General features: G+C 38.4%; 1 protein-coding gene and 1 long non-coding RNA gene across 2 annotated transcripts; one reads left to right on the forward strand and one right to left on the reverse strand.

Moving 5' to 3' along the window:
* The first annotated feature begins 723 nt into the window (after window positions 1-723).
* Window positions 724-2,649, forward strand: LOC147756851 (uncharacterized). Its single transcript, XM_086985670.1, has 2 exons — window positions 724-879; window positions 2,054-2,649. The coding sequence occupies exon 2, from the start codon at window positions 2,065-2,067 to the stop codon at window positions 2,590-2,592; it is 528 nt and encodes a 175-aa protein (XP_086841796.1). The 5' UTR covers window positions 724-879; window positions 2,054-2,064; the 3' UTR covers window positions 2,593-2,649.
* A 1,638-nt stretch (window positions 2,650-4,287) lies between these two features.
* Window positions 4,288-6,986, reverse strand: LOC111247954 (uncharacterized). Its single transcript, XR_015325254.1, has 3 exons — window positions 6,854-6,986; window positions 5,425-5,529; window positions 4,288-4,377 (listed from the first exon to the last, which is right to left on the reverse strand). It is a non-coding gene; the product is annotated as an uncharacterized LOC111247954 (long non-coding RNA).
* Between the last annotated feature and the right edge of the window lie 4,515 nt (window positions 6,987-11,501).

Raw genomic sequence — 11,501 nt, forward strand, 5'->3', positions numbered from 1 at the left:
ACCAGAGTAACAAATACTCGTAAAGCTTGCAGGCTTTTGAGTTCGGAACAACGCAAGGCTAGGGCAGATCCAGCCGAATACTCTTTTGTGGGAAACCGCAACAATGGAAGAGATCGTAAAAACGTGGAAGCAAATACAAGAACAAAAAAATAGTACCCTTTAAGCAGTACAGACGATGCTACCTCGCAGTGTTATTGGCTGTTTAACTAAACGATTCCTAGTTGTTTCGATGTTGCGCAGGTGACAAGTAAGCGGTTAGAAGCATAGAAATTCTAAAATTCAAAATCGAAATCGTATTTGGAAGCGTTGCATCGTACTCAACGGCAGAGTCTAGCTTGCGTTATCAAAAACGGTGTCAGAAAGATCAGATGCTGAACATTAGAAAATTGATTATTTCAAAAAAATGATGTGTGTTAACTCGGAAACAAACTTATGTCGTTCCTACGACACGTTCATCAATACCACTCACGCTGCTATCATTAATCACGTCGATCACAGCCAGCCATTGCAGTGAATACCTACGACGTATCTGCGCCGTTGGGAACCTCTAGAAACCGTTTCGAACAGTGCAGAGTCTGTAGCATCCTGCTGGTCTGATCAATTATACATATCTTGAACGCGTAGTCGTATGCACTAGCATGTTACTGCTAGGATGCCTGGCACGTGCATCATCTTGAGGATGCATGCATCCCTCATATAACATAAACGTGCCCAGAACGTTCATAAAAGACCCGCTGCTGCTGCTGCTGCTGTTGTTGTTGTTGTTGCGGTTGTTGTTGTTCCTGTGATCCACTAATACTAAATAGCACATCGATCGAAAACTATGATAACCTACGGCACTACGGAGAAAACGCATTTCCAGAAGCTCAATAGAATCAGGTTGGCCGTTTTGAATCGTATGAGTATTGTGTGCATTGGTGATGGTTGTTTTTAGTGCGATTTATCTGATACCTCGTATCTTCTAGATATTGAAATGAAGAGTACAGCGAAGCCGTGGCCTCTGAACACGCTACAAGTCACCTTACATACGCCTATGCCCGCCTTACATGATGAGTTTCTATTTCACCAACCTGAATGGAAGAATATCGAAGAGAATTGTGTAGTATTATAGAGTGATGTTCAGAATATGGGCACACGTTTCATCTACCCCAGGGAAGCTTGCATTAACACTTGAAGTAACCGGTTGTTTGGACAGATCCGTTAAAGCTTAATAAAGTAGCAAACGTTTCTTAAAACGGGAAAAATCTATGTAGGTTCAGTAAGGTATAGAGCATCGTTTACAGCGTCCATGGCAAGTGAATGTATTATGTAATTTCGAACAATTCTCAGTCGATGCGAAATGTCAGCGTCGGGATAAATAGGAAAATTATATATTTCATTATTTATACAAGCCAATTCGCATCAAATACGGAATGATTGTTGTGCTATTTCTTAGTTCTTCTGTTGCGTTCTTCGTGCTATCGCGGGAATACTGTTGTTGGGTTAGTGTACGCTGCTGTCTTCACCGTATTATACTGTAATTACGTGATCTATTTGAGTTTCCGGTTTTTCATGTGTGATTTTTATCGCATCAAAACAGCCCAGCGAATTTTCAATATATAACTCGACAAACGTCTTCCGTACACCACAAACTCTGAAATTTATAAATTTAATCATGAATCGCATCAATTTACTTAAACATTACCTCTGGTTGAGGGCAACCCATTTGGATGTGAAATGAATTTTTTTTTCTAAAAAAGCAGAAAACTTATCGAAATAGATGCCTTTGGATGCAGTTGCGCAATAAGCCTTGCAAGCAAAGACAGCATCAAGTCTATTTAATAAACTCTTTTGCTGTTGAGATTTGTTTCAAAACTCGCATATTTACAAAAAGAAACTAAAAATTAAAAAAAAAATACGTGGCTAATTTTAATAACAAGTGCAAATTAATTAATCAAGCTTTATAGCAACCTTCAGTATTGGGTCGTCAACTCGTGCTTTTTAGCTGCTTGTCTCAGCAGCTCGATCTACCTTAATTAATGCTTCGCTATACCGTATTTCTGTGTCTCACTAGCGGAAGATAAAATGACAAAGTCGAGCCAAGTTACGTGGTTAAGCTGTTCGGCGCAAGATACAGCTTATCGCATCATTAGCTCTAGGGATAAAGGGTCAAATTCTGAGGATGTTTCGATTTCTGGGTCGAGGAGGATTAACGGACTCAATAGATCCGTACTTCATCGCGACACTGACGGAAGGTTGCGTATGACGTCAAATCGCTCTAGATACGAGCGTAATGCTAAAGTTCACGTCGAAGATAATCTGGACCGTCGATGTGACTACGAGCCAACAAGTCTGAAACACATCAAAGAAATGCTCATGAACACCTGGGCTGACCTCGCCGAAACGCGCTCAAAAAAAAAAGTTTCCCAGTTTGTTGTCGGCTACTTTGAAAGACGAATAATGATTTATAATGATTTACTTAGGAGCGAGTTTGAGCGGCATTACAACGATCCTGATTCTGATGAACTCACTATTGTCGAGAGCGATTCGGAATTGTCCAAGGGAGAGTATGGATTCGATGGATCTGGTATCACGTGCAGTTCGGAGCACTGATGCGTCTGTATGCGCTGTGAACTAAAACTCAATAAAGGAACTAGCGAGACTCGCCCATTCTTATTGTTGTCCTTAATATATCAGAAAACAGGCCAGTACAAGATAGCTGTAAGTACGCCACTTCTTTATCCACTCGGTAAAGGCTTTTATGACACGTATTTATTAAAATCATATTTAATTGTATTAAAAAGTAATTTTGAATAAAAATTTTGCCCAATGAGCTATGAGTCACTTTGCATTGGTTGTACTTCACTCGTTGAATAGCTTTTTGTGTTCCTTGATTCAGTCATACCTCTAATTATTGCAGAACTAAAAAAAATGGTTATTGGTTCACAACCTAATCAATATTTATAAATCAAATCCAAGACTCTATGAACACAGAGATGCAAGTTAGCGTCTGGCAATAGGGAAATACTTATTGGTTTCTCTATTCGTTCTAACTAGACGTTGACTGTGCCTTCACAAATTCCAAAAAAAAACCCAAGGAGATCACGTAAGAGAAGGTGTAGTATAGTAATCCTTGACTTCAAGTGCCCAATGAAAGCACTGCATATTCAACGCTTCAACGCCTTGTTTCTGCTACGTAAATGACTATGTAGCTTAAAATATCTGAATTTAAATCAAGTACAGCCAGAAGTACCGTACTATATTACTGAGTGTTTTCGTTACGAGATGTTTATAGCGTAATCATGATTTCAAACATCTAAATCCATGATTTTGTTCGTATGACGATTTACTTCAGTTCTCGTTTTATTTAAGTCGCCTAACATTGTTAGCAGCGTCCAATTGCACGCTGAACGTCGTAACATGCGTAACGCAAGATTCCCAGATGGTATTTCTAGGAAGAGGAATTATGAACTAGATCACATCCTCGTTAACACGGTCATAAATCTATGTCAACCAGGTAAGTACGCAGATGCCGTCACTTAGTACGTGTCAAAATGAAGAGCGTGCATTTGAGTCAAATGTGAAGTGCAAAAGGACCACTCCATGCACAACAACTTCACTTGTTAGCTGACTGAGTAAGCCGACCAACGGCAGTCCCCTCATTTGAAATGTGTGACTCCCTCTACTCGGTAGGAGTATAGATGGCGTAAGTATCCTATCGGAGGCACAGCAAGTTGAATAGAACCAAGCGAACGTTTCTAATACTTTATAAGATTTCTAAATCACGATTTCGAAACGACACGTATTGGCTTTTAGGAAACTCGTGCCCGTCTCTGTGGGCAAATGTTTCTTTTGCGTTTGATCGTTTTATGCCTTCGGACAGCTCTTTATGACCTCTATAAAGCTGCCGCTAATTTTTATCAAAAAATGCAGACCAAGTTTAGGTATCAAACGTAGCTAAACTGTATACCAGAAACAGCATGTTTATTTCTTCTTGGGCTTCTACCGAAACCAAAAAGCTGCCGAAACACTGAGTAGCCGCAGCATGTACAGTGAGGATTCTACAGTATAGTTGAGAGCGCTACTGAAAAGTAGCTTGTTTAGCAAAAAGAATATCCTCGACGCGCTTCACGTAGAGGACGCACTTTACTAAAATTTTCGAGTTTGACGAGAATTCACTTTAGACGCATTTGAAGGACGGTCATTATCACCGTGGGACATTGGTACTTACCCAATGTCCCACGGTACGTAAAATATTTTCTGGATTCCTTCCGCAACCTTGTGACATCAATCAAAGTTGGCGTCGCACCCCTTTCTTTCTTTTCCATCCAACTTCGGCTCTTTCGAGGTCCAAACTGAATTATTTTATAATCCAAACGAACTGATATTCACCGCCTACTAATAGAAAAAAAATCCATTCAATCAACTATAACACCTGACTCGCACCAGATGAAAAAAATAGAAAAGGAAAGTACAAGCTAATAATGGGAACTTCTTTCTCAGTAGCTTAATATATACACTGCCCCGGTAATTGGAAGGTGGGTTTTAGAGGATGCTTTGCCTTTAGAGTAGGTACGCCCCATGTAATCGTTTTATGTTTACGAATCTATTGGGAAACTTTGGTTTCAACAAGGATCAGTGTGTGGTTTTTTTGTACAAGTAATACTATATTAAATAAATAAAAATTTTATAAATATGTGCCTTTGTGTTTTTGGGTTCACTTGCCTTCGCTAGAAAAAAAATTGGTTCAGTCGTAATCCTAGTGTGTCTCCTTGTTAATGGGTGTTTCTTACTGCACATTTTCACCATCGGTATTTTCATAATCCGAAAGAAGATATTTGTACAATAAAGAGTTTCTGATAGCAAAAAGGACTCAGGAGGCAGAGATCGGTGATTGTCGACAGATACAGGTAGCCTGTGTTATGTGCAAATTAAAATTTTCCACGTCCGAAAATCCTATTCGATCCTACCCAACAAAGAAGCATGGAACTCACAGTTTGATACCTGGAATGATCAATCCCTGTGATTGCCCTAAGGTTTAGTTGAAAATTGGTGAGTATTTCCTGTTTATCAAACGTAACGTCCACACTTGAGTACTATTTTTAACATGAACTAACGTTAACATAGTCGACTACGGTATAAGAAATTTTTAACTAATTGCGACCGCGCAACTCTAACACGACTGTATCTGGCATGTCAGGTTTGTTGTTGCACAAATAATCAAAAGAGCAAAATAAACGTATCTTACCGTCTCTAATTTAAATATATGCGAGGCTAAATAGAATTCTTAGACGTCAAGACACCTTTAATATAAAACGCAGTTTATACTTATACGTATAATGCTATAAGTCTCCATCACTTATGGCGTTTTAACTCGGTTTCTGAGCTTTTTCCCGTAAGGTGCACGCATCGTGCTTTTTAAACTGAGTGCCAATAGCTACTTACTTCATGTTGAGTCTCTTCTTGGATGCTCGCCTAATAGGGTACCGTCTTGGGACTCGTCCACAAATCTAATCTGAGTAAATAGGTTCCTGCCGTTTGCACCTCTTTCTGCATAGTGGTCCAAGCAAAAGGCCAAAAAAATAAAACCAATGATATTATTAGCAGGTAGCAAAGAAGACAGTATTTCGAATACTGACATTACTAAGAGCTCGAGTGACAGTCTGTCTCTGCGAAATTTATGATATACGGAATACTGATAGGCAGCAGATCACTGATGTTGTGAAAGACAAACAATGCTAGCCTTCAAATCTATGTCGTCACTGCGTAAAAGCAAGGTAAGAAGCTGCAGTCGAAGGCCACGAGAAAGGACACATTACAGCTTTGGTGCGCAGTGAACAGACAGAGCTTATAGCTTTTCCGCTGCCGGCCAATTCAGCATTTGAAAATGATATGAAGTGTCTGGACTTATCTTCTTCGTGGTATGTACGATACATTGATATCGCTACCGAAAATCAAGTAGAATAAAACGATAACAAGCAAAATACGCTCCTAAGGCTTCAATATGTCTGGAGCTTTAGGTCAAATATAGGGTTTTACGGCTGCCCTTTAGTGCGAAACGAAGCTGAATGAACCCGAAATTGACCCGAATTTTATCGTAGTAAAAACTGCTGGCTATTAAATTGTTTGTAATTTAGGTGTTGTGATACATCACATTTGCAATTAGTCGAGACGTTCTTAGCGATTTCACGTTACTTATATATATTCATTATGTTATATTCTATATATGAGACCGAATCGGTGACTTGCCCGATATAGTAGCTTAGCCAGAAGATCCTAATAACGAAATCAAGTTGGACGTTTACCCTTGTTGATAGCTTGTGGAAGCATAGTCTAAGAACTTTCGGAAAACTTTCCAAGTGTTTAAATCGGGTAAGGCTTATTTTTACTGTGGAGTGAATATCCGACCAGAGATTAGTGCCGGATTGCTTCTAATTGTTATTTGTTTGCGACTAATAGTACAATCTCAAAAAAAACTAGAAATTTTCTTGCATTTAATTGACGAATCTTACTTCGGTCAATATCAAACATGGATCTGCTAAATAAATCCAGCCTTTACACGTGTGTAATTTATTACGTTTTACTAGCTTACACTTATGAAAAACACTTTTTTGTTTTTCATATTTTATTTTTTATTAATTTATCGAGTAACGAATATGCGTAATTATGATATAGTATTATTAGTATTACAAAACTACATTAACCTTTTGCATCTAGTTTCAGTGAATTTTGTTTCAAGACCGACAAGTACAAAAAAAATAAAATACAAAAAACATATTGATTTATAAAGGGCCTTTCAAAAAAGCGGAAATAAAGTTGGCGGTATGCTTTAAAAACCCTGATTTTAAATACTTTTGCGAAATTCGCTGCTCACCTATCAGTAAAATTCTCACGCAAATTAACGTAGGTTGCAGTCGTAAAAGTCTTTTCAACTTTTCCGGGTATAAAAGCACAGCTCAGGCCGTATCAAAAAAACCTGATCAAAATCTGGTTACCGAAGGCGGTGTTGTGTCTGTAAAATCTTTCGCCTATAATGTGAGAGCCAGTTATTGAATCGGTCATCTGATAACACTGCTACTGCGGTCGAAAACCTACGATGGCACTTCGTTCTTTCTTCTTAAATAGACCAAATAGTCAAACAAAAAATAATGTTCACTCCTGAGTTGTTGTTTCTCTGAATCGTCACCAGGTGAAAAAAGAAAGTCTTCTGTGATCTACGTCCGATACCTAAGCCGTTAAGTAGTGCCGAAACGGTTGGCTCTTAGCGCGAAATGACGTGTGCCTACGCCTGCATTCTAACCCAGATCACCACGTATCCTTAAGCTTAGCAGGCCAATACGTTACCCACTGCGTAATTACGGAAATAATCACTAGGTAAGACTAAGTTGCCGTAACGAGCATGAGGTTTGGTTATTAGCCACCCTGTTATTTTCATTACATCGATTTAATAATGAAAACTACAGAGCGAATACGATGTTGTGCGTGAAATATATTCTTTAGTCCATCTACTTTTTGGGGCATATAAAACCGAAAATATTTATCAACCCAACTGTCATTACTAAAAGTTTACGCTTGCGAGCTTATCCAATCAAAACAACTTCTAGAACTGACTTAATTCTTTTTTGAATCGCTAGAGCTTTATCCTTAAAAACGACGCCTGGAAATGGAGCCTATCCGTTTGCTTTTAAGGGCCAAATTTTGTTTTCCTCATAGGGTATATTCATTTTACTAGTAGACTCAGGCCAACAATGCCTTCGTCACTTGTGTTTAAACTGTACTGTAAAAGAGGATACTAAGGAACAGCCAGTTAGCCGCTATTCGACGTTACCACCATCGTATATATATAATTAACCTTTTATTCCTACAAAGGTAATATAGAACGAGTCCGGTAGTAAAGCGTGCGCAGGCTAAAACTTCGATGAGATGGCGTCCTACTATATTGTTAATAATCAATGTATATCTGTGAATTAGCTAGTAGAAAAACAGAAATGCCTATTAGAAGCAAAATAGCTGTTGATATTCTTGATTTTTATGTAGCCACATAGTTTTACCATGTAGTGTTTACAAGATTACTTTTTTAATTAATTAATATAATAATAAATAAATAATAATTAATAAATTAAAAATTTTAAGCAATTAGTTTTCTGAAAAAAGTAATTAGATACGTAGGTGTGTCTGATTGCCTATTATGCAAAAAGCTCAGAAGCTGTTGTAGATTTCGGAATGCTTATAAACCCCATATAATAACCCCCACCTCATTTTAAAAGAAATGCGCATCAGTTGAATTAAGTACTTATGCAACAAATATGCAAGATGTTGATTATAATAAGTAAAGGCAGAATAAAACCTTTTCAGCTAACCTTAGATAACCTATTTTTCAGGTGATATATATGTATATGTTAGTTTTACAAGCAAATCTGGCCGACTTTGAAATCGAATAACTTTTGAACTACGCGCTCTGAATTTTGGCTGGTGAATACTCCAATCGTCTAGAAACTGTGCGTATAATTCGGTTATATTCACTCTAGGCAAAATAAGTTCAGAAGCAAAAACGCCTTTTAGTCTTGAAAATCAATGGTTTGTAGTCAAAGGGCACAGTGCTATGGAAATTTATCGAAGATTGAAGGAAACATTAAGAACGGGGCCTTAAGCGAGTAGGGGTATGGTGCAAACACTTCAAGGACGGGTATTGGAGTACTGAACAAGGACGGATATTGGAGTACTGAAGACCAACGAAGAGGTGACCGCACGCTAGCGCCGACGGAGAAAAACGCACTACCGCAACCAAAAACAAAGTCTAGAGACTAAGAGGTCTGCCGGCCAAAACTGGCATTTCACATGTAACGTGTTACAGAATTATAACCCAAATACTGAAGATGCAACGAGTTCCCGTAAATTGACTCCAGGACAATCGGAAATACGTACAATATATTCGATATGCAAATCTCGGAACTTTTAAGAATAATAAAATCCGTTTGGAGAATGCGGTGGCTATAGACGCGGCATGGCTTAATCTCTACCACTAGCCGGAAAAAGAATAAACGACAGAATGGAAAAAAGTCGAGTTCGGTGGCAGCGTCGAGTAGGCTTCGACTGACGTCATGGCGGTACCTTAGTGGACATCGGAAGCATCTGCTACTATGAAGTACTCACCAAAAATTAAATAATAAATGTGGCCTGCTATTTAAAGTTCATCAAGAGACTCATAGGCCATTGGCATGGCAATCAAACCTCGTTGCATTGCCTCCATTAATATCGTGAACCGAGCGAAGGATTACGGAACGTTGATTTCGGCTTGTTTACTCTCCCAATCAAAGTCACTACGAAGTTCCCCATGCCCTAAAAGGACAACTGGACGGCAAACTAAAAATTCGCTATCGATTTATTTCGAAACGCTATATATATAGAAAGTACATATGAGAACGCGAATAATAGATGTGTGGCTGTCCAGAAGCTGCTAAAGCGCTAAACAAATGCGTAAAGAATAAAAAATATTACCTCTAACACATGTAAACTCACCATTCTAGGTTGACAAGTTCAAAAGGTATTCAATTTCGAGGTTCGCCAGGTTTGCCTGTATATACATGTATAAAACTAGAGCGGCAACTATAACTAAACTTTACTGTACTTATATACTTTGACAAACAAACAGAAAATATAACCGAAAATAGATTTGCTGTTAGTCCATCCAGGGGTTGAACTATATAAAAGGAAAAAGAAGTGACTCAGCGGATCATTATCGGACAACATTGACCCAGCATCGAGTGCTCATATTTAACCGAATCGCGTTGTTCCCTTCCAATGAAGCAGTTCCTGCCAAATGTCGTAGAAGCCAAAAACTACATTTAAAAAAAATCATAATGGATGTCAGATTTATTACCGAACTAGAGCTTTACACATAACACAACGCATATAAGCTACATTTATTAACACGAAACTAACGATAAAAAATTTCTTTCAAATTTTAACGATTTAACGATAAAAACATTTGCAGCGTTCTTACACCTATTCTCATAATGTTTATTTGTCGTCACCGTAGATAATGATACAATTTATATCAACTTAAGCAACTAAAGTCTATATAAACTTTAGACAACTTATAAAAAGTTTAAACCTACATCCATCGTATCATTTGATTATTCAAGGCCACAATATCTACATTCTTTAATGACCTGAATTCGATACTGCTATATATATATATATATATATACACTCCCCTATTTACCAATTTTTCGTTCGGGGATCCCTAATAAGTTATAATATATTATATCATGCGTCTTAGATTTATTTGACAAACCCTTCCCCATCTCGATTAGTATCCGAGTGTACCTCAGACAGGTGATGATTGCTTGGGTCATGTCAGTATTTAGCAAAGCTGCCATCAAGTCACTGAGGATGCGGACCCTCGATCAGATTTTATCGCGAACTTCGCAAAGAAATGTCTGATATCACATGTCTTGCCGAGAGGAACTCTCGCAGTGTTCAATTCCCACAACAATCTTAAACCCGCCACGCCACAATCACTAACAACAGGAAGGGTAACAGTTAAAAAGGAATTTAGTTAGGCGTACAAATAATTACGTATGCCCAGCACAACTAGAGCATATCTGTCTTACGCGTCATCACCGGCGGGACTTATTCCCGTCGATACCATCACTCACTAATTTTCAGTTGCTCTAAGTAAGCTTTGAAAAAGTTCACTTTGAATCGGCCCGGGTGTTCGTATAATAATTACAAACTTAGCAAGTTGCTAGTATCACATCGAGGCAGCGTCACTCAAATTACATTCCCAGTCGTGACTTAACAAGGCGTTCCTTTTTGGTTTGATCTTTTTCGCCAGAGTCTCAGCGACCCACTAACATTTTTATGACCGGATGATGGATGTGAACCCTTCATACCGTTCCCTAGGGACAATCTCATTTCTACTGACATGTGCCCTTCTCGGATATGGATGAGCGCCGTACAGGTAGCGCTTGTTGGATGTGCCACTGGGCTCTTTTCCACGCGTAAGGTTTGCACAAGTGTTTCTGTTTGCTTCCACCATCTACAATTTTTTGAGAAACGTCTTCCCTTCAGAGAAAAGGACCACATCCTATAAATTCATCCATGCTATTCCTCATTGACCCATCGCCTATCTGTTTTAGCAAACCATTCAAATCTCTACCAGTTGCGAAGCATGTGAATGTTGGGGTACGCTTGGGGGGTTAATACCGTGAGTCTCGTTGACCAATTTTTATTACAAAGAAACTTGCCTATTTTTATGAAGCGCTTGCTGCTATAGTTGTACCTACTGCTTAGCAGATAAGAAAAAATATATAAAAATATACAGTACACACTCTAACTAGGAGATTCTGAGGCGTCAAAGAGTAAACGTTTGTTACACAAAACATGATGCATATTTCGTTCATCCCATTTACCTGTTTTAGTGCACAATTGAATATTGTCCAAAAATGTCTGTTTTTAAATGATTACTAGAATTAATGTATTCTTCAGGCAATTTCCTATAGTAAAACACAACCTGA

Source organism: Varroa destructor, unplaced genomic scaffold (genome assembly GCF_002443255.2).
Source record: "Varroa destructor unplaced genomic scaffold, Vdes_3.0 BEIS01000003.1, whole genome shotgun sequence".
Lineage (NCBI taxonomy): Eukaryota > Metazoa > Arthropoda > Arachnida > Mesostigmata > Varroidae > Varroa > Varroa destructor.